This window comes from Corvus cornix, unplaced genomic scaffold (genome assembly GCF_000738735.6).
Source record: "Corvus cornix cornix isolate S_Up_H32 unplaced genomic scaffold, ASM73873v5 scaffold4, whole genome shotgun sequence".
NCBI lineage: Eukaryota > Metazoa > Chordata > Aves > Passeriformes > Corvidae > Corvus > Corvus cornix.
In genome coordinates this window covers 73,146-95,183 of record NW_024108689.1, presented here as the reverse complement: position 1 = coordinate 95,183, position 22,038 = coordinate 73,146, and the positions used below count along the sequence as shown (strand labels likewise).

The 22,038-nt window shown below is 68.1% G+C and overlaps 2 protein-coding genes across 3 annotated transcripts; one reads left to right on the top strand and one right to left on the bottom strand.

The window, feature by feature from the left end:
- The first annotated feature begins 10 nt into the window (after positions 1-10).
- On the top strand, positions 11-16,695 carry HDAC6 (histone deacetylase 6). Its single transcript, XM_039572565.1, is given in 30 exon segments — positions 11-73; positions 1,190-1,297; positions 1,908-1,990; positions 2,502-2,571; positions 2,669-2,709; positions 2,955-3,000; positions 3,595-3,689; positions 4,267-4,344; positions 4,714-4,782; positions 5,271-5,367; positions 7,507-7,572; positions 8,076-8,123; positions 8,346-8,411; positions 8,570-8,659; positions 9,213-9,382; positions 9,724-9,791; positions 10,151-10,391; positions 10,879-11,007; positions 11,584-11,752; positions 12,215-12,348; positions 12,421-12,489; positions 12,872-12,915; positions 12,918-12,995; positions 12,998-13,059; positions 13,517-13,666; positions 14,007-14,181; positions 14,568-14,809; positions 15,357-15,512; positions 15,823-15,950; positions 16,308-16,695. Coding segments are annotated over 29 exon segments (2,979 nt in total). The 3' UTR covers positions 15,895-15,950; positions 16,308-16,695.
- WDR45 (WD repeat domain 45) lies at positions 16,692-21,804 on the bottom strand. Of its 2 annotated transcripts, XM_039572576.1 has the most exons (10): positions 21,666-21,804; positions 21,251-21,325; positions 20,504-20,608; positions 20,066-20,162; positions 19,434-19,528; positions 18,704-18,783; positions 17,892-18,100; positions 17,409-17,510; positions 17,189-17,331; positions 16,692-16,856 (listed from the first exon to the last, which is right to left on the bottom strand). In XM_039572576.1, exons 1-10 carry the CDS (start codon positions 21,712-21,714, stop codon positions 16,747-16,749), a joined length of 1,065 nt encoding a protein of 354 aa, XP_039428510.1. In that variant the 5' UTR covers positions 21,715-21,804; the 3' UTR covers positions 16,692-16,746. The 2 variants fall into 2 exon arrangements, with proteins under 2 accessions (XP_039428510.1, XP_039428511.1); XM_039572577.1 differs by lacking the exon at positions 21,666-21,804 and having other exon boundaries at positions 20,504-20,633.
- Between the last annotated feature and the right edge of the window lie 234 nt (positions 21,805-22,038).

Here is a 22,038-nt window from a genome sequence, read left to right as displayed (position 1 = left end):
CGCAGCCAACATGGCGGCCCCGGGAGCGCAGCCAACATGGCGGCCCCGGGAGCGCAAGCCAACATGGCGGCCCGTACAGAAGGGACCGCTCAGGGGCTGCGCGGCCCCGCCCCTCGTTTAGACCCCGCCCCGTTAAGCCCCGCCCCGTTAAGCCCCGCCCCGCGGCGCGTGAGGCCACGCCCCAGACACGGCCAAGCCGCGCCCCCAGCCTCGCTCCAGGCCCGCCCGCCCGCCCTTGACGTCATCACCGCGCGCCCGGCGCCAGCGTCGCGCGGGGCTGCAGGTGAGCGAGGCCGCTCCGGGCCCCGCCCGGGACCCCCCCGAGCCCTTTTGGGACCTCCCAGACACCTCCCGGGACCCCCCAGGACCCCCGGAACCCCTCAGGAGCCCCCCGTGCCCTCCTCGGCCATGGAGCCCCCCGGGCCCATGGAGCTCCCGGCTCCCATTCTTATCCCCCCACCAGCCCCGTTTGTTTCCCACCCGCCCCCCCCGGCCCCGCTCGCCCCCGGCCCCGCTGCCGCCCCCGTGTCCGCCCCGTGTCCCCCTAACCCGTGTCCCCCCAGGCCCCCGCGATGCCCCCCCCCCGCGCGCCGCTAGAGCCCCCCGGCTGCCATGGTGAGAGGGGCGGGCCAGCAGGAGGGCGGGGCAGGGGCGGGGCCGGATGGGCGTGGCCGCGGGGCGGGGGCGTGGCTGGAGGCCCCGCCCGGTTTGTGCGGCGCCGCCCCTGAAATGGGGAGGGGTCCCGGTGCTTCAAGGGGGGCCGGGGCTCCGGAGGGGGCGGGGCTCCGGAGGGGGCGGGGCTCGCCCGGCCCCGCCCAAGCCCCGGGGTCAGCGCAGGTCGCGGTGGTGGGCGTGGTCTCCGTTGAGTGGGCGGGGCCCAAGGGGGGCGTGGCCACCCGGGCTCCGCCCCTTCTAACAGAGGGTTCCCGTGGGGGCGGGGCCGGGGCGGGGTGTGTCTCGCGTGTTCCCGGCCGTGGGTGGGCGGGGTTCGGTGTGGGCGGGGTTCGGTGCGGGCGGGGTTCGGTGTGGGCGGGGCTCCCGGGTGTGCTTTCACCGTGGGCGGAGTTTGAAAGGGTGTGGTCGGTGGGGCGTGGCTCGCGGTGGGCGTGGCTTTACCGGGTGGGGCGTGGCGTTTACCGGGTGGGCGCGGCCTTGCCGGGTGGGCGTGGCTTACCCCGGCCCCGCCCAGGGCCGCGCGGGGCGGCGGCTCCCCCAGCAGGGGGCGCTGTGCCAGGCGCGGCGGCGCGGGCGCGCGCGGGGCCGGAGGGCGGGGCTGGAGGCGGAGCTGCAGCAGCTGGTAACGGGGGGGACCCAAAAATGGGGGGCTGGGGGGTTCTTGGGGGGGTTTGGGACATGGGGGGGGGTGGGGGAGGGATGCAGCAGCTGGTAACGGGGGGGACCCCAAAAATGGGGGGGCTGGGGGGTTCTTGGGGGGGTTTGGACATGGGGGGGGTGGGGGAGGGATGCAGCAGCTGGTAACGGGGGGGACCCCAAAAATGGGGGGCTGGGGGTTCCTGGAGGGTTTGGGACGTGGGGGGTGTGGGGGAGGGATGCAGCAGCTGGTAACGGGGGAGGGGGGGGACCCCAAAAATGGGGGGTTTGGGGGTTCCTGGGGGCCCTGTGGGGCACTCCCGTACCCGGGGCCGGTGGGGGCTCAGCCCAGCGCCGGGGTCCTTCCCGGGGTGGGCAGAGGGGCTGGGGGCGGCTCCAGCTCGGGGCCCCTTTGGGGGGCGGGGGGTGCGGGACCCCGGTGCCCTGGGGGGGGCTCTGGGGTCACCCCACACTTGGGTCCCTTTGGGGGTGTCCCGGTCCCTTTGGGGTGGGGGGCGCTCCTGGAGGCCGGGCCGGCCCTGGGGGGCTCGGGGTGTCCCAGGACCCCCCAGACCCCCCCGTGCCCCCCCGGGCAGGATTTGGGGGCGGAGGCTGCAGCTCCCACCGGGACCGGACTGGTCAGCGATGGAGGGAACGGAGGCGATGGCGGGGACGGCCGGTACGGACCCCCCTGAGCCCCCAAATTCCCGTGCACCAAATGCCCCCTCCCCAAACCCCCCTGAACTCCTCCTTCCTGAAATCCCCCCCCAAAATTCTCCCTGCCCCAGTTCCCCTCCCCCCAAGCCCCCCTTTCTCCTACCCCCAAACGACCCCTCCCCCATTTTGGGGTCCCCCCTCAATATTGGAGTGGGGGGTCTTGGACACCTCGAGTCCCTCCCACCCCCCACATTCCCCCTCACCCCAAATGTCAGGGTCCCCGTGGGGTTTCTGGGGTTTTCTCCTGGATTTTGGGGTCCGCGCAGGGGAGGGAGCAGGAGGGGGGATCTGTCCTGGGCAGCTGGGAACCCCCAAACTTGGGAGTCCCCCCTGACTCTCGGGGTCCCCCCGGAGTTTTGGGGTCCCTCCCCGGGGTTTTTGGGGTCCCCCCTGACTCTCAGGGTCCCCCGGGGTTTTTGGGTTCCCCCCGGGGTTTTTGGGGTCCCCCCTGACTCTCGGGGTCCCCCTCGCAGCCCCCCCGGGGGTCCGGCCCCGCTCTGGGCAGCGCTGGAGGGGCTGGTCCAGCGCTGTGTCCGTGTGCAGGTGAGACCCCCCCCCCCCCCCATTTTGGGGTCCCTCCCCCATTTTGGGGACCCCCCCCGGATTTCGGGGACCCCCCTGACGCCCCCCTTCCCCCCAGTGCCGCCCGGCCACCGACGAGGAGCTGCTGCTGGTGCACAGGTGGGGGGATCTGGGGGGGCTTGGAGTGATTTGGGGGGGCCCTGAGGGGGCTCTGGGGTGGATTTAGAGGAGACACGGGGGGGGGGGAGGGGGAGTCTCTCAGAGGTTTGGGGGGAATCCCTGTGGATTTTGGGGAGTCTCTGTGGGGTTTGGGGGGGGAATGGGAGCCCTGGGGGTCCCCCAGGGTTTTGGGGGGCTCTGGGCTCCCCAGGCCGGCCCCTGAGGGCGGTTTTGGGGTTCCCCAGCCCCTCGTTCGTGGCGCAGCTGGAGCCCCCCGACGGCCCCGTCCCGGTGAGCACCCCCCGCTCTTGGGGTCCCGCGGGGGTCTGGGGGGATCCTTGGGGGGGGGAGGTGTCCCCAGGGGGTGTCGGGGGGTCCCCAAACCCTTGTGACCCCGGGGGGGAGGGTTTGGGGTCCCTTCCCGGACACCCGGGGCTCCCAGTGAGGGGTTTGGGCTCTCTATGAGGGGTTTGGGGTCCCCTGTGGGGGGGGTTGGGGTTCCCCTGGGGGTTTTGGGGTCCCCCTGGGTACCGGGGTCCATGGGAGTTTTAGGGTTTCCCCGAGGGGTTCTGGGGGTTGCTCCATGGGGTTTTGGGGTCCCCCTGGCACTGAGTCCTTTCCATAGCGGTTTTGGGGTCCCCCAGGGGTTTTGGGGTCCCCCCTGGTTCCAGATTCCTCCCGTGGGGGTTTTGGGGTCTATCCGGTGTTCAGAGCTCCCCCCAACCCCTTGGATTCTCCCATGAGGGTTTTGGGGTTTTCCCTGGGCGTTTCGGGTCCCCTTTATGGGGGTTTCCCCCTCGCCCCGGGGGATTTTTGGCCCCCTCCCCCATTTTGGGGGTCCCCCCGGGGGTTCTGGGGCCCTCCCTGATTTTGGGGTGCCCACAGGGGGGGTCGGGGCCCCGCTGGGCCGTGGGGGCCGCGCTGGCGCTGCTGGAGCAGCTCCTGGGGGGGGCCCTGCGCAATGGGGTGGCCCTGATCAGGTACGGGGGGGGCAGAAATGGGGTACGGGGGGACCAGAAGGGGGGGCAAGGAAGGGTTATGGGGGGATCAGGGAGGTAAAAGGGTCTGGGGGGGCTCAGGGGGGTCCAGGGGGGCTCTGGGGTTTGGGGGGTGTTTGGAGGGATCCAAAAGGGGGGTCTGGGCGGGTTTGGGGGCTGGGGGGGGTGCCTGTGGGGTCTGTAGGGGTTGGGGGGTGCCTGTGGGGTTTGGGGGGGTGCCTATAGGGTCTGTGGGGTCCCTGTGGGGTCTGTGGGGGCTGTGGGGTGCCTATGGGGTCTGTGGGGGTTTGGGGGGTGCCTATGGGGTCTGTGGGGGCTGGGGGGTCCCTGTGGGGTCTGTGGGGGTTGGGGGGGTGCCTGTGGGGTCTGTGGGGGTTTTAGGGGTTTTAGGGGTTTTGTGGGGCTCTGTGGGGTCCTTTGGGACTCTATGGGGCTTTATGGGGTTCTGTGTTTCCGTGAGCGCCTGTGGGGTCTGTAGGGCTCTGCAGGGGCTTGGGGGGGTCTGTAGATGTCTATAGGGATCTGTAGGGCTCTCTTGCATTTCTCTGCCCCCCCCCAGCCCCCAGGACCCCCAGGACCCCCCCGAACCCGCGGCCGTGGCCGCCCGGGTGGCCCAGAAGCAGCTCGGGGTGCAGCGGTGAGGGGGGCAGCCAACGGGGGGGGCGGGGCTGGTTTGGAGGGGCTGGGAGGAATTTCTGGGGGGCTTTGGGGGTCTGCAGTTCCCAGGGTCCCTTTTGGGGGGGCCCCCACGGGTCCGTTTTGGGGGTGGGGGGGTCTCAGGTCTCCGGGTCCTTTTTGGGGTGGGGGGTGTTGGGGGGGTCTCAGGTCTCCGGGTTCCTCTGTGGGGGCGGCCCAGCCCCTGGGGTCTCCTTTTGGGGTGGGTGGGCCGAAGCCCCCGGGGGCCCTTTGGGGGTTTGGGGGTGTTTGGGGGGGGTCCCAGTGCCCGGGGTCCCTTTTGGGGTGTTTTGGGGGGGGATTTGGGGTCCCACCCCCCGACCCCCCCCAGTGTCCTGATCGTGGATTGGAGCCCCCGGCCCGGCCGGAGCCTCCCTCGGCTGTTCGAGGATGACCCCAGGTGGGCACTGGGAGCACTGGGGGCCATACTGGGGGCACTGGGGACCATACTGGGGACACTGGGAGCCATACTGGGGGCATTGAGGGGTTCTGGGGGGCACTGGAATAGACTGGGGGCCATACTGGGGACACTGGGGGCCATACTGGGGACACTGGGGGCCACTGGGCTGGACTGGGGAGCACTGGGATGAACTGGGTCAGATTGGGAGGCTCTGGTCTGGACTGGTGCTTTACCGGGGGTGCTGGGCTGGACTGGGGGGCCATACTGGGGGTGCTGGGCTGTACTGGGGGGCCCTGGGCCATACTGGGAGGCACTGGGGAGGCCTTGGGCCACACTGGGGGGGGCACTGGGCCAGCCTGTGGGGCACCGGTGGGCCCTGTGCCATACTGGGGTTACTGGTCCATACTGGGCGGGCTCTGGGCCGTACTGGGGGCCGTGGTGGGGGGTGTGGGGTGTGCCCCCCCAGCCCCCACATCCCCTCCCCCCAGTGTCCTGTATTTTGGGGCGCAGCGGGGCCGGGACCCCCCCCCCAGCCCCGGCCACGGCCCCGGGGAGGGGTTCAGCGTGGAGCTGCAGTGGGAGCAGGTACGGGGCTGTAGGGGAGGGGGGATATAGGGGATATAGGGGAGGGGGATATAGGGGAGGGGGGATATAGGGGATATAGGGGATGGGGGATATAGGGGATATAGGGGAGGGGGGATATGGGGGATATAGGGGAGGGGGATATAGGGGAGGGGGGATATAGGGATATAGGGGAGGGGGGATATAGGGGATATAGGGGAGGGGGGATATAGGGGATGGGGGATATAGGGGATATAGGGGGATGGGGGATTGGGGGATATAGAGGATATAGGGGATATAGGGGAGGGGGGATATAGGGGATGGGGGATATAGGGATATAGGGGATGGGGATATAGGGGATATAGGGGAGGGGGGATATAGGGGATGGGGGATATAGGGGATATAGGGGGATGGGGGATATAGGGGATATAGGGGATGGGGGATATAGGGGATATAGGGGATGGGGGATATAGGGGATATAGGGGATGGGGGATATAGGGGATATAGGGGAGGGGGGATATAGGGGATGGGGGATATAGGGGATATAGGGGGATGGGGATTGGGGATATAGAGGATATAGGGGATATAGGGGAGGGGGATATAGGGGATGGGGGTTATAGGGGAGGAGGGATATAGGGGATGGGGGATATAGGGGATGGGGGATATGGCGGATATAGGGGATATAGAGGATATAGGGGATATAGGGGAGGGGGGATATAGGGGAGGGGGGATATAGGGGATGGGGGATATGGTGGATATAGGGGATATAGAGGATATGGGGGGATATAGGGGATGGGGGATATGGGGGATATAGGGGATGGGGATATAGTGGAGGTGGGATATAGGGGATGGGGGATATGGGGGATATAGGGGAGGGGGGATATAGGGGATGTAGGGGATACAGGAAGTCGGGAGGGGTTCAGCGTGGAGCTGCAGTGGGAACAGGTACGGGGTTATAGGGGATGGGTATAGGGGATGGGTGTAGGGATTGGATATAGAAGACGGACGTAAAGGATGGATATAGGACATGAATATAGAGAATGGATATGGAGCATGGACATAGAGAGTGGATATAGGCGGTGGGTATAGGAGATGGATATAGGGGATACAGGAAGTGGGGAGGGGTTCAGCGTGGAGCTGTGCTGGGAGCAGGTACGGGGGGGGGATGGGGGCTGTGGGGGATGGGGGCTGTGGGGGATGGGTACAGGGGGTGGCTATAGGGGCTGGGTAAAGGGGTCGGGGGCTATGGGGGGTATTACCGCAGGCCTGGTTCCTACGGTATATCACCGTGTCCCGCAGCTATAGGGAGGAGCAGGAGGAGAAGATCCAGCAGGCAGGAATTGTGCAGCAAGATTGATTTATTTAATTATTTTACAAACTCTTTTATAGACTTTTTTCTTCATAGTCTAATAGGACAAAGGACCAGCCACCCCTTGGGGGTGATTGGCCAAAATCCTAAAACATCCATTATTAAAATATTTTCTACTATACCATAAACAAAACTTTCCAAGGTTGCAGGTGGCTTGGTTGTTTACATTCCCTGCTACCTTTTCTGTGAGAGAGAAAAGTCTCTCACGGACTTAGAAAAATAACAAGAAGATCCTCACTAACAGCATTTTTGTACCTACAGGGGGGGTCTGGGGGCTATGGGGGCACATAGAAGGCTCCAGTAGGGGCTGGGGGGCCATAGGGGCTCTCTAGGGGATCTGCAGGAGGGGTGTGGGGTCTGCCGGGAGCAGGGGGGCTGTGGGGTGTCTGTAGCAGCCGGGGGGGCCTGTAGGGTCCCCGAGCTCTGCAGGGTCCGTAGGGGCTCTGTAGGGCTCTGTAGGGTCCCCGAGCTCTGCAGGGTCCGTAGGGGCTCTGTAGGGCTCTGTAGGGTCCCGAGCTCTGCAGGGTCCGTAGGGGCTCTGTAGGGCTCTGTAGGGTCCCCGAGCTCTGCAGGGTCCGTAGGGGCTCTGTAGGGCTCTGTAGGGTCCCTGAGCTCTGCAGGGTCCGTAGGGGCTCTGTAGGGCTCTGTAGGGTCCCTGAGCTCTGCAGGGTCCGTAGGGGGCTGTAGGGCTCTGTAGGGTCCCTGAGCTCTGCAGGGTCCGTAGGGGGGCTGTAGGGCTCTGTAGGGGTCCCTGGGGGTCCATGGGGTCCCCAGGATCTGTGGGTTGCCCCCAGCCTGGTGTCACCGATGGCGATTACGCGGCCGCCGCCTTCCACGTCCTGCTGCCCATCGCCTTCCAGGTGGGGTCCGGGGGGCTCTGGGGGGCTTTGGGGGGCTTTGGGGGGCCCGGGACGGTCCCGCAGGGGATGGGGGGAGTTGGGGGTCCTTGGGGGGCGTTGGGGTTCGCGGGGGGCTCCCAGGGAAAGCTTCAGGGCTCTCTGGAGAGGGGCTGGGGGGGTCCAGGGGGGTTTGAGGTGGGCAGTTGGGGGTCCCAAAGGGATTTGGGGGTCCCTGGGTGGGGATTTGGGGTCCCTGGAGGTGTTTCAGGATTCCTCTGGGATTTTGGGGTCCCAAGCATGTTTTAGGGATTCCTGTGGAATTTTGGGGGTCCCTGTGGGGTTTGGGGTCCTTGGGTGGGGGTTTGGGGGTACTTGGATGGGGTTTGGGGTTCCTGGCTGGGGGTTTGGGGTGCCTGGGTGGGGGTTTGGAGGTACTTGGGTGAGGTTTGGGGTCCCTGGCTGGGGGTTTGGGGTCCCTGCGGGTGTTTGGGGGATCCCACTGTGACCCCACTGTGGCCCCTCAGTTCCAGCCCCAGCTCGTCCTGGTCAAGGCTTCACTTGAGGATTTGGGGGTACGGGGGCTCTGGGGGGCTCTGGGGGGTTGTGGGGGGCTCTGGGGGGTGCTGGGGGGTGCTGGGGGGCTCTGGGGGTGTGGGTGGGCTGGGGGGAGCTCTGGGGGGCTCTGAGCCCCCCAGCATCTGTAGGGTACTCTGGGAGGTCTGGGGGGGGTCTTTGAGGGATTTTTGGGCATCTCGAAGCCCCCTGGTGCCCCTGAGATCTGTGGGGCTCCAGAGGGGTCTCTGGGGCTTTGTGGGGGTTTCTGGGGTTCTCTGGGGGTCTCAGAGCCCCCCCCGGTGTCTGTAGGGCCCTAGGGGAGGTCTGGGGGGTCTCTGAGAGGTCCCTGGGGGGGGGGGGGGCGGCTCTTTAGGGGGCTGTGAGTGTCTGTAGGGCACTATTGGGGATCTCTGGGGCTCTACAGGGGTTTCTGGGGGGTTCCTAAGCCCCCCCCCCTCTGTAGGGGTCTCTGGGGGTCTCCCCTGCCGGGTTTGCTCTCCTGACCCACCTGCTCATGGCCCTGGGCAGGGGGCGGCTGCTGCTGCTGCTGCAGGTGAGGGGGCTGGGGGCTGGGGGCTCTGGGGGGGGGTTATGGGGCTGGGGGCTGTGGGGCTGTGGGGCTCTGGGGGGCTCTGTGGGGGGTTATGGGGCTGGGGTCTGGGGGGGCTGTGGGGCTCTGTGGGGGAGTTATGGGGCTGGGGGCTGTGGGGCTGTGGGGGGGTTATGGGGCTGGGGCCTGTGGGGCTCTGGGGGGGGGTTATGGGGGCTTGGGGCTGTGGGGCTGTGGGGCTGTGGGGGGGTTATGGGGCTGGGGCCTGTGGGGCTGTGGGGGGGTTACGGGGGCACCTGGGGGTGGCCGTCGAGGGGAGTTCCGGGTGGTTCTGTGGGGCTGTGGAGGCCGGGGGGCTATGGGGGTGCCAGGGGCTGTGGGGCCGTTGGGGGTTGTAGGGGGGTTTGGGGCTATGGGGGTCACTGGGGTGCTCTGCAGCGGCTGTTTCGGGGCTGTTTGGGCTGTGGGGGTTTGGGGGGGCTGCAGGGGGTTCCAGGGGTCGTTTAGGGGGGGCTGTAGGGGCTGTTTTGGGGGGGCCATGTTTGGGGGGCCGCAGGGGCCGTATGGACCGTCCTGGGGGTCCGTAGGGCTCCGTGAGGCTCCCCCTGACCCCCCTCTCCACAGGGGGGCCGGACTTGGGGGCATCCCCGGGGGGGGTGGGGGCCGTCCTGCGGACACTGCTGGGGGACCCTGGGACCCCCTCGGGCCCATCAGCCCCACCCCCAGGTGAGGGGGCTTGGGGGGTTTAAAGGGGAGGATGAGGGGGCTGGAGGAGATTGAGGGGGATTTTGGGGTGTTTCGAGGTGCTGGGGGAGCCCTGGGTGGGTTTGGGGGGCTGGGGTGGTGTTTGGGGAGGGCGGGTGGGGTTGGAGGGGCTCAGCCTTGGGGAGCTGTTGGGGATGGTGGGGGTGTTTTGGGAGCTGGAGGGGATTTTGGGGAGCATCTGGGGGCCCTTGGCGGGGATTTTGGGGAGATTCAAGGGGGCTGAGAGCTTGGGGGGAGTCATGGAGGTGCTGGGAGCCATTTCGGGGTGCCCCCAGTCTCCCAACACCTCAGTTTTCCCCCAGTGGCCTGGCCAGCATTGCCCGCACCCTGAGCATCCACCAGCAGTACTGGGGCTGTCTGCAGAGCATCGGTGAGGGGGACCCTGAAATCCGGGGGGACACCCTGAAATCGCGATAGGGGGCCCTTTGAACCCCCCAAAAACTGAGCAGAGGCTTTGGGGGACGCACTGGGCCCGGTTGCTAAGGCGCCATCTTGGTTGCTATGCCGCCATCTTGGCTCGCCGCCATCCTGGCCCCTCTCAGGGACCCCCCAGACACCCCAACCCCCACCAGACACCCCCAGAAGTCCCTCAGAGACCCCCAAATTCCCTTGGGGACCCCCCAATCCCCCTGAAACCCCCTCAGGGACCCCCAAAATCTCCTTGGGGAGCCCCAAAGTTGGGTGGGAGCATATTTTGGGTGCCCCCCCTGAGGTGCCCCCCCTGCACAGAGATCGAGGAGGAGGAAGAAGAGGAGGAAGAGAACGAGGAGGAGGAGGAAGAAGAGGAGGAGGAAGAAGTAGAGGTGGAAGCAGGGGAGGAAGAGAATGAGGAGGAGGAGAACGAGGAGCTGGAGGGGGATGGGAACCCCCCAGAGACCCCCCCAGAGCCCCCCCCGGAGGCACCGACGCGACCCCGGGTGGGGCTGGTCTATGACCCCCGCATGGAGGAGCACAGGAACACCTGGGACAGGTGAGGGGGGCACCCGGGGCCTGGCCTGGTCAGTTCTGGGGTGATTTTGGGGTGATTTGGGGTGGATTTGGGGTGATTTGGGGTGGTTTGGGGTGTCTCGTAGCCAGCACCCCGTGTCCCCACAGCGCCTGTCCTGGGGGGGATTTGGGGTGGTTTTGGGATGATTTTGGGGTGATTTGGGGTGGTTTTGGGGTGATTTGGGTGGTTTGGGGTGGTTTGGGGTGTCTTGCAACCAGCACCCCACGTCCCTGCAGCGCCTGTCCCAGGGTGGATTTGGGGTGGTTTTGGGATGACTTGGTGTGATTTGGGGTGGATTTGGTGTGATTTGGGGTGATTTTGGTGTGACCCAGGGTGGATTTGGGGTGGTTTTGGGATGACTTGGTGTGATTTGGGGTGGTTTGGTGTGATTTGGGGTGGATTTGGGGTGATTTTGGGGTGATTTGGGGTGGATTTGGTGTGATTTGGGGTGATTTGGGGTGTCTCGCAGCCAGCACCCCGAGTCCCCGCAGCGCCTGTCGCGGGTGCTGCAGCGGCTGCAGGAGCTGGGGCTGGCCCAGCGCTGCCTCCGGGTGCCCCCCCGGCCCGCGACCCCCCGAGAGCTCCGTGCCTGCCACACGTGAGGGGGGGGGCAAATGGGGGGTGGGGAGGGGTCCTGTGGGGTGGGGGTCCGGGGGGGTTCTGAGGGGGTCCCGGTGATGGGGGTTCTGTGGGGTGGGGGGGATGAGGAGGGGTCCTGGGGTCGGGAGGGTCCCATGGGGTGGGGCTGCATGGGGGTGTCCTGGGGGGGGTTTTTGGGGGTTGCCATGGGGGTGGGGAACAGGGAGGGCCTGGGGGTGGGGGCTCGGGGGAGTTCTGGGGAGGGGTCCCTGATGGGGAAGTTTGGGGGGTTCTTGTCTGCGGGGTCCCCGGTGGGCGGGGTTTGGGGTGTCCCTGAGAGGGGGATTTGGGCCCAGGAGCTGCAGGGGAGCTCAGGCGGCTCCCTGAGGGGAGGGATTTGGGGTTCCCTGACCAGGGAGCTCGGGGTGTTTGGGGTGCTCTGGGGGCCCCTGCCGAAGGAGCTCGGGGTGGGTGGGTGCTCCGGGGGTCCCTGACCGGGGAGCTCGGGGTGTTTGGGGTGCTCCGGGGGTCCCTGCCGAAGGAGCTCGGGGTGGGTGGATGCTCCGGGGGTCGGTCCCTGACGCGTGCCCCCCAGCCGGGCCCACGTGCGGACGCTGTCCCGGACGCCGGCGCTGTCCCCGCGGGAGCTGCGGGCGCTGTCGCAGCGCTACAACAGCCTCTACCTGTGCCCCCGCTCGTACAGCTGCGCCCGCCTGGCCGCGGGGGGGGCCTGCGCCGCCGCGGGGGCCGTGCTGGGCGGGCAGGTGGGCACCGGGGGCACCGGGGAGCACCGGGGGCGCGGGGGTGTGAGCTGTGCTGGGCTCTGGGCTCCCCTGGTCCCGCTGGAGTTTGGGGGCTCTGTGGGGTTGGAGCAGCTTTTAGGGGTTGGGGGCTTTCTGTGGGGTTGAAGGGGTCTCTACAGAGTTTGGGAGTCCCAGAGGAGTTAGGGGGTGTCTCCGTGGGGTTTGGGGATCTCTTTGGTTTTGGGGTCTCGTGAGGCTTGTGGGGGAGAGCGTCTCTGGATTTAGGGAATCCCAGTGGAATCTGGGCGTCTCCATGGGGTACTGGGGTTTTGGGGGGTCCTGGCAGGGTTTGGGGGGGGTCTCTGTGGTGTTTGGGAGGTCCCAGCGGGGTTTGGGGGTGTCTCTGAGGTCTCTCTGGGGTTTTAGGGGTCTCTCTGGGGTTCGGGGGTCCCGGTGCCCCCTGACCCCACCGTGCCCCCCCAGGTGCGCTCGGCCCTGGCCGTGCTGCGTCCCCCCGGCCACCACGCCCGCCCGGGCTCTGCCGGGGGCTTCTGCCTCTTCAACAACGTGGGGGTGGCCGCGCGCCACGCCCAGCGCCTGGCCGGGACCCCCCTCAGGTACAGGGGCCGGGGCTGTGGGGTCCCCCCGGGGCGCCCACCCCCCCCCCCAACACCCCCTGTGCCCCTCAGGGTGCTGATCCTGGACTGGGACGTTCACCACGGCAACGGCACCCAGGAGATCTTCGAGGAGGACCCCAGGTGGGGGGGCCTGGGGGCGTTTGGGGTGCTGGGCGGGTTTGAGGGGTCTGGGGGTCTCAGGGGGGTCCCAGGGGTGCTGGGGGGGATTTTGGGGATGGTGGGGGTCCTGGGGAGGGGGCTCTGGGGGTGTGGGGTGCGCTTGGGGTGCTGGGGAAGGGCTCCAGGGGGTGCTGGGGGCTTTGGGGTCCCTGTAGGGCTGAGGAGGGGGATTTTGGGGTGCTGGGGGGGAGGTTGGGGTGCTTTGGGTTGTTTTAGCATCCCGGGGGATTTTGGGGTCCGGGGTGGGGTTGGGATGCCTGGGGGTTGTCCCACGGCTGCTCTGGGGTGGGTTTGGGCTCCTGAGGGGATTTTGGGGTCCCTGACCCCCCCGGCCCCCCCCCAGTGTCCTGTACGTGTCCCTGCACCGCCACGACGGCTCCTTCTTCCCGGGGGGGCCGGGGGGTCCCCACGGCGCCGGGGGAGGGGTCCCGGCACCGGCTTCACCCTGAACGTGGGGTGGGGGGGGCCCGCGTGGGGGACCCCGAGTACCTGGCGGCCCTGACCCGGCTGGTGCTGCCCGTGGCCTGCCAGGTGAGGGGGGGTCCTGGGGGGCTCCGGGGGGGGCTGGGGCCGTTTTGGGGGCTGGGTCTCTCTGTGGGAGGGGTGGGAACCTTTGGGGGGCTGGGTCCCTTTGGGGAGGGGGGTTGGGTTTGTTTTGCGGGGATCTGGGTCCGTTTCAGGGGGGTTGGGTCCCTGTTTTGGGGGGTTCCTTGGGGGGGCTGTGATGCTTTGGGGGGGTCTGGGTTTGTTTGGGGGAGTGTGGATCTGTTTTGGGGGGGGGGGGGCTGGGCCTTTCAGGGGATGCTTTTTGGGGGGGTCTTGGGTTCATTTTGGGGGCTGGGTCCCACGAGAGGAGTTGTGACACTTCGGGGGGCTCTGGCTCCTTTTGGGGGGGGTCTGTGTCCCCCATTTGGAGCCATTGGATTTTGGGGGGTGGGGGGGCCATTCCTGCCCCCTTTACCCCCCCCTGACCTCACGGCCCCCCCAGTTCGGGCCGGAGCTGGTGCTGGTGTCGGCCGGGTTCGACGCGGGCCGGGGGGACCCCCTGGGGGGGTGCCTGGTGTCCCCCCAGACCTTCGGCCTCATGACCCATCTGCTGGGGGGGCTGGCGGGGGGGCGGCTCGTGCTCGTGCTCGAGGTGAGGGCCGGGGGGGCGTTTGGGGGGGTTTGGGGGCTCTTTGGGGATCCGGGGGGGGGTCTGGGGGTCCCAGTGAGGGGTTGGAGAGGCCCTGGGGGGGTCTCTGGGGAGATGGGAGGATCCTGGGGGGGCCAATTTAGGGGTTGGGGGGTCTGGGGAGGCCTGGGGGTCTCAGTGAGGGGTGGGGGAGCTGGGAGGGAGTGGGGGGGGCCTGTTCGGGGTTTGGGGGTGGGGGGGTCCGGGGGTCCCTCGGAGAGATGGGGGTCCCCGGGGGGGTGGGTCCCTTTCTGGAGGGGTCCCCGTGGGGGGCCGGGGGTCTCTGACGCTGGGGGTCTCGCAGGGCGGGTACAACCTGGGGGTGACGGCGGAGGGGGTGGGGCAGTGCCTGGGGGTCCTGCTCGGGGACCCCCCCTCGCTGCCCCCCCCCGGCACCCCCCAGCCCGCGGCGCTGAGGGCCCTGAGCCGCACCCTGCGAGCCCAGCGGGGCTGCTGGAGCTGCCTGCGGCTGCCCCGGGGTGAGACCCCTCCCAGAGCGTCCCCGGCCCCACTGCGCTGCGACCCCCAAACCCACACCGGGGGTCCTGGAGTTTCTGCACAGTGAGGCCCCCCTGGGACCCCCAACACCCTCCCGGGATCCCCAAACCCCGTCCCAGACCCACGGGGATCACCAGGACCCCCCCCACACCCCCAGTCCTCAGCCCAGAACCCCTGAACACCCCCTGGGACCCCCAAACTCTGACACGAGCCCCTCCCCAGAACCCCAAACCGGACCCACCCCTGCAGGGACCCTCGGACACCAAAACGGGACCCAGGGACCCCCAGGGGCCCCCCAGCCCCATCCCCCCTGGGGGACCCTCAGGGAGCCCCCAAACTCCCCCCAACCAATCCCTCCCTCTCCCAGTTGAGCCCCCCCCGGCAGCCCCCAGGAGGGAAGGCAGCGATGACGTCACACCCGCCGCAGATGACGTCACGGGGTCTCCCCCGTTGGACGCCGCCATTCGCCGCATGGGGGCGCTGCAGCTCGGGGACGCCCCGGGGGGCGGGGCCAAGGCGGCCCCGGGGGAGGAGCCTCTGCCAGGCCCCGCCCCCACGGGAGCGGCCGCTGCCGCCCCCTGCTGGGAGGAGGAGGAAGAGCTGGAGGAGGTGGGGGATGGGGAGGGGGATGGGGAGGGGGGGTTGAGGGGGTGTTTTTAGGGAAGGGCTGGTTGGGGATTGAGGTTTGGGGGGGATTTGGGGAGGGGAGTTTTTGGGGAGTTTTGGGCAGGGGATTTGGGGCGGGGGGTTGTGGGACGGTTTTGTGGGATGGGTTTGGGGGATGAGTTTGGGGGGTGGGTTCGGGGGGTGGGTTCGGGGGGTGGGTTCGGGGGATGGGTTTGGGGGGTGGGTTCGGGGGATGGGTTTGTGGGATGGGTTTGGGGGGTGGGTTCGGGGGTGGGTTGTGGGATGGGTTTGGGGGGTGGGTTCGGGGGGTGGGTTTGGGGGGTGGGTTCGGGGGGTGGGTTCGGGGGGTGGGTTCGTGGGATGGGTTTGGGGGGTGGGTTCGGGGGTGGGTTCGGGGGATGGGTTTGTGGGATGGGTTTGTGGGATGGGTTTGGGGGATGGGTTTGTGGGATGGGTTTGTGGGATGGGTTTGGGGGGTGGGTTTGGGCGACCCCCGGCCCCTCACGCTCTCATTCCTCCGGGCCGGCAGGGGGCGCTGTACGCCGTGACGCCCCTCCTGGACTGTCCCCACCTGGGGGCCGTGGCCCCGCCCCCGGCCGGGGGGGCCCTTGGGGACATCCTGCCCCCCCCCTGCGGGGTCTGCGGGAGCCGCCGTGAGAACTGGCTGTGCCTCAGCTGCCACCAGGTCAGCGACCCCACAGCACCCAGAAACCCCAAAAACACCCCCGAACCCCGCCCCAGATCACCCCAAAACCACCCTGAAATCGCCTCCTGCACCCAACCCCCCCAATTCACACTTAAAGCACCCCAAAGTTCCCCCAGACCACTCCCTGGACACCCAAAAACCACCTCGTGCATCCCAAACCACCCCCTATACCTCTCATTCACCCCCAATCGCTCCTCGCACCCCAGATCACCCATCCTGCACCCCAGACCTGCCCCCTGCACCCCCCCTTGCCCTCCCGGGCACCCCCAGACGCTGCCCCGTGCCGCAGGTGCTGTGCGGGCGCTACGTGGGGCGGCACATGCTGGAGCACGGGGCGGCCTCGGGGCACCCCTGGTGCTGAGCCTGCGGGACCTGGCGGCCTGGTGCTACCCCTGCGGGGGCTACGTCACCCACCCGGTGAGCCGGGGGTGTCCTGGGGGGTCCTGGGGGGGCTGGGGGTCCCTGCAGCCCCTGGGTTCGGGGGCTCCGAGCGGGTTCGGGGTGAGCTGGCACGGGAATGAACCATTGTTAAACGGGGGGGGGGGGGGGACGGACACCGGGTAAACCACTGTGAACGTGGGAGGGACACATCGGGGTGAACCATTGAACTGCTGGGGTGGGGGTGACAAGGTTGAACCACTGGGAAGTGGGGGGGATGGGGCAAACCATCAGGGAACAGGGTATGGGGGGGGCACAGTCCCACTTTGGACTTCGGACACAACCACAGGGAGGGGGAGGGGGATGTTCCCCATCTAACGCCCCCCACCCCCCCAGGTGCTGCTCCCCACCAAGACCTTCATCTACCGCCTCAAATTCGGCACTGACCCCCCACCCCCTCCTTCTGAGCCCCTCGCCCCTCCCCCACCCCGCCCCTCCCCCCACTCTTAAAGGGCTACACACGTGCCATTTCCCCCCCCCCCCAATCACCAGCACCCCGGGACCCCCAAACCCCCCCTGGGCCAAAGGCTGGGCCGGACCCAGGGCCGGGGGCAGGGGGCAGAGGGGGGGGGACACCTCCCCCCCCCCACATCACCGCGGGGGGGGTCCCGGGCGCCGCCGGGGCACGCGGGGGGACCCCAGTTTTGTATCCCCCTCCCCTTTTTTGAGGGTTTTATAAATCCCCTTTGTTACGCCGAGACACCAGTAAAGAGACCGGGCGAGACTTGGGGTGTTTTGGGAGGTTTTGGGGGTTCCCCGGGGGGTCCCGGGGGGGTCAGAAGTCGTCGTCGTCGCAGATGTCCAGGAAGACGTCGAAGGCCTCGCGGTTGCAGTTCCCGTCGGGGCTGAACACGTACTTGTGGAACGTCCCGTCCACGCACACGGCTGGGGAGCGGCGTGGGGGTCAGGGGGCTCCAGGGGGGCTCCAGGGGCACAGGGTGGAGGTTGGGGAGGGTGAGAGGGTCCCTGGGGGGGCTCCCAGCGGGTTTCAATGGATGCCTGGGGCTTCCCGGGAAAGGCAGGGGGGTGTTTGGTGGGTCACAGGGGACTTTCAGGGGAAATTTGGGATCCCAGCTAGGGGTCTGGGGTGCTGGGGGCACTTTGGGTGTGTCTGTGGTGGCTTGTGGGTTCCCTGGGGGTATTTTGGGGTCCTGGAGAGGGAACCGGGGGTCCCCAGGGAGTATTTGGGCCCCCGGGGGTATTCTGGGGGCACTCACCGATGACGGAGCTGGGGCTGCGGCCGCCCCTCCCGAAGGCGCAGACCCCGGGGGCCTCGGCCGGGATGGTGAAGCTGGCGAGCGACCACTGCGACTCCACGTAGGGGCCCAGCACGGGGCCCACCTTCCCCACCCGTGCCAGCCTGGGGGCAGGGGGGGTCAGGGGGGCCCCGGGGGGTTCTGGGGTGTTCCCCCTGCCCCACTTTGACCCCCCACTCACGCCGAGCGCCGGTTGAGCCGTGTGTCCCGCAGGGCGAAGACGTGGCCGGTGCCTTTGTCGCTCGCCGCGCACAGGAAGGAGCAGTCGGGGCTGAAGGCCAGGCTGGGGGGGCGGACACAGCCCAGAACCCCGTCAGAGGTGGGGGGGACACCCCAAAACCTGCTCGGGGTCCCCGAACGCTCAGATCCACTCACAGCCCCCCCGTGCCACCAGCAGAGCGAGACGGGGTCCATAAGCTGGAGCAGCTCAACCAGACTTAGGGAGAACCCCGAAACAGGGCGGGGTGGGGGGCAGCACCCCAAACTCGGGCAGGGCGGGATCCCCCAAACCCTCAGATCCACCTCCAGTCCCTCCCAGTGCTCCCAGTCCCACCAGTACAGTGTGGCCCAGTCGGTTCCCCTGGCTCAGCTTGAACAGGGGGACACCCGCAGGTTCCCATTGCCCCCCAGCTCCCCCAGTCCCTCCCAGTGCCCCCAGTGGCACCAGTAGAGCGTGGCGGGGTCGGTGCCGCGGCGCAGCTCCAGGAGCCGGGCGCGGCTCTGGGTGCAGAAGAGGCGGATCAGGGTCCCCCTGCGCGAGGCCGAGGCCACCAAGGTCCCCGGGGGGCTCAGGGCGGCACAGCCGACCTCGCTCTGGTGGGCGTTGATGGTCACCGGCGCCGAGGACGTGCCCGGCTTGGCCGAGCCCAGGTCCTGCGGGGAACAGTGCTGAGGGACCCCCCAGGGCTTCCCCAGAGCCGCCCAGTATCACCCCAGTGCTGCCCAGTACAGCCCCAGTGCTGCCCAGTATCACCCCAGTGCTCCCCAGTACACCCCCAGTGCTGCCCAGTATCACCCCAGTGCTGCCCGGTACACCCCCGGTGCCGCCCAGTATCACCCCAGTGCTGCTCAGTATCACCCCAGTGCTCCCCAGTACACCCCCGGTGCTGCCCAGTATCACCCCAGTGCAGCGCAGGTCCTGGCAAAGGAGGGGTGAAGGGATCAGAGACCCCCCAGCGCTCCCCAGTGAGCTCTCAGTGCCCCCCCAGGTGCACCCCAGTATCCCCAGTGCAGCCCAGGTCCTGGGGTGAAGTGGGGCCAAGGGGGGTGAGGGACCCCCAGTGCTCCCCAGTTTCACCACAGCCCCCTCACCATTCCCTCCCAGTCCTCTCCATTCCTGTCCAGTTCCCCCAGTCCTTCCCAGCATCCCCAGTCCTCCACAAACCCCTCCAGCCCCCTCCCAGTGACCCCCAGTCCCCCTCTCTGCCCTGCCCACCTCCCTCCAGTCCCTCCCAGTATCCCCAGTAGGGCCCTCACCACCAGCTGGAGGCTCCCGCACTTGTGCCCCGGGAACACCAGTAAGGCCCGTTCCAAACTGGGACAGAGATCCACGATCCCTGGGGGGAGGAACCGGACATTGGGGTATCCCTGCCCCCTCAGCTCCCCCAGGACATCGGGGTCCCCCTAAATCCCCCCCAGAACGTTGGGATCCCCCCCGGGTATTGGGGTCCTCCAGGGTTTTGGGGTCCCCCCCGAGTTCCAGGCTCCCCCTCATTCACTGGGGTCCCTCCCTGTGCTTTGAGGAGTCCCTGGGGGAAGGTTTGGGGTTCCCCCTTTGGGATTCTGGGGTCCCTCCCAACGCCCCCAATAAAGAGAATGGGCGGTTGTTTGTCCTGGACACCTGGGTCCCCCCCAGGTCCCCCCTACCCAAACCCCCCGAGGTTCTGGGGTCCCTCTGGGGTTTTGGGGCCATCCCTGAGTTTTGGGATGCCCCTTGGTGGGGTTTTGGGGGTCCCCCCAAACCACCCCCAGCAGGAAAAACAGGGAGGGGGCTCTGTCCCAGATACCCGGGTCCCTCCCACCCTCAAACCCGTTCCTGCTGATTTTAGGGCACCCCCCAGCTTCCTGGGGTCCACCCCATGTTTCAGGCTCCCCTCAGTCTGGGCTCCCCCCAGTTTGGGATCCCCCCAATTTTCAGGTGCCCCCACTTCAGGCTTCCCCCCCCCCCAGTTTTTGGGGTTCCCCGCCGTTTTTAGGGTGCCCCCACCTTTGGGGTTGTCGCGGGTGTCGAACTCGAAGAGCTTGGTGGGGCGGTGGGGGAAGGAGAACACGTACAGGCGGCTCTGCAGGGCCACCACCAGCCTGGGGGCACGGGGGGCTTCAGGGGACCCCCACGGCTGGGGCACCCCCAGCTACCCCCCCAGTCCTCCCAGTTTACCCAGTTAGCGCCCAGCACCCACCATGTTGCATATGCACGGCCAGGAGCCGTGTGGGTCCCTCCCAGTGCCCCCAGTTAACCCCCCCCAGTCTCTTCCAGTCGCCCCCAGTGTCCTCCCAGTATTGACCCAGTCCTCCCCAGTCCCTCCCAGCACCCCCAGCACTGCCAGTACCGCCCCAGTCACCGCAGCCTCCCCAGTTTACCCAGTTACCCTCCCCAGTCCCACCCATCGCGCTGCAAGTGCATGGCCGGCGCAGCTTTGGGTCCCTCCCAGTCCCCCCTCAGTGCTCCCAGTCCCTCCCAGTCCCTCCCAGTCCCCCCGTTGTGCCACACACTCATGGCCAGCACCGGTGTGGGGAAGCTGAACTCCAGCCCCAGCACCCCAGTCCCACTCGGTGCCCTCCAGCTGCCCCTTCCCGGCCCCTCCTGGTGCTCCCAGTCCCTCCCAGTGCTCCCAGTACCTGTCGTGCCGCATGCGCACGGCCAGCACCGGTTTGGGGAAGCTGAACTCCAGCACCAGTTTGTCCTTCCCCTCCCGGGCGTCGTCCCAGATCAGCACTGGGGGGGCCGGGGGTCAGGGGGGACACCCCGGTATCGGGGACCCCCCAGGGCCGGGGGGTGACAGAGGGGGACCCTGACACTGGGGAGCCACCGGGGGCCAGGGGAGTGATGGGGGGACCCCATATCGGGGGGGTCCGGGGCTGCCCCAACACTGGGGACCCCGGGGGGGCTGTCGGGGGCTGCCCCAAAATCGGGGACCCCTCCAGGAGGTGTCGGGGAGGACCTCGAAACTGGGCAGCCCTGGGTTTTGGGGAGCCCTGCCAAGGGAACTTGGCCTCCCCCCAGGCTTTGGGGGACCTGTCAGGGCACCTGGGCCCCCCCCTGGTTTTGGGGCGCACCTGAGGCATCGGGAAACTTGGGGTGACTCCCCCCGCCCACGATGGCCAGGAGGTTGGAGCGGTGCAGCATCTCCACGAGCCCCACGCTGCCGACCTGCTCCGCGTCTGGGGGCACCCTGCAATCAGGAGACTCCCCCAAACCCGAGGGATCCCCCTAAAACTGAGGGACCCCCCCAACCCCAGGGACCCTCCCAGCCCAACGCTGCCAATCTGCTCCATGTCTGAGGGGACACCCCAAATTTAGTGACACCCCCAAAGCTGGACAGAACCCTCCCCCCAGAGCTCAGAGACCCCCAAAGTAGAGGAACACCCCCAAATAGGAGAACCCCCCCCAAAAGCTGAAGGACTTCCCCCAAAATTTAGCCCTCCCCCCACTAGGCCTGGGGACCCCAGAACAGCCCGAGCCCCCCCAGAACTGCACCTCCAGCTTAAAGATCTCCCCAAACGCCCCCCAAAAGCCTCAATTTAGGAACCACCAAAACACCCCCCCCCCCCCAAAAACTGCCCCCACCCTCAGGTCTAGAGACCCCCAAACACCCCCCAGGTTTAGGAACCCCCCCAAAGCGCCCCCCCACCCTCCCGGGCCCGCGAGACCCCAAAAGAGCCCAAACTTCCTCCCCCCAGCTCCCCCCAGCCCCTTCGCTGGACCTAAAGACCCCCAAGGGGTCCCCAAGCCCCCCACCCCCTCCCTCACCCCACGACCCCCGCAGAGGAGGGGGGATCCCCCAAGGTCCCCAGGACCCTCACCCAGGTGCCCCTTTTCCATCAGCGGCTCCACGTTGAAGATCCGGACCCCCGAGTCCATCGCGACACAGAAACAGCCTGGGGGCCACGGGCGGGGGTGAGGGGGACACCCAAGGGGCTTAGGGGGGTACCTGGGGGGTTTAGGGGGTCCTGGGGGACGTTGAGGGTCCCCAGAGGGACTCGGGACTGCACCTGGGGGGAAGCAGGGGGTCGCTGGGTGGGTCTGGGGGCGATCCGCGGGGCCCTGGGGGCTGTTTGGGGGTCCCTAGCGGGGGTCGGGGGGATCCCAGCGGGGTATTAGGGGGTTCTGGGGGTCTCCGAGGGGGGACACCTGAGGGGTTTGGGAGTCCCGGGGGGTTTCAGGGGTCCCGGGGGTGTTTTGGGGGTTCCGGGGGGATTTGGGGGTCCCCCCACTCACTCTGGTCCTGGTTGAAGCGCAGGCTGTTCACCCCCCGGGCCTGCGCCATGGCGGGACGCGCCGGCAGTAGCGGAGCCGCTTCGGGGGCAGAAAGGGGGTAACGAAGGGTCCCCAAAACCCGCCGGGATCTCGCCAAAGACACCAAAACCCCCCCAAAATCCCCCCAAACGCTCCGGCCGCGACCGCGGGGAGCTCAAACCATCGAGACGCCTCAGAACACCCGGCCGGAGACAAACTTCCGGTCACGTGAGCCCCGCCCCGCCCCTTTAAGGCGTGGCCGGGCAGCTGCGCGCGCTGATTGGCGGCGGCGAGAGGGCGGGGCCGTTGCCTGGCAACGCGCCATGTTGGACGCGGGCAGCGGCCGCGCAGCCGC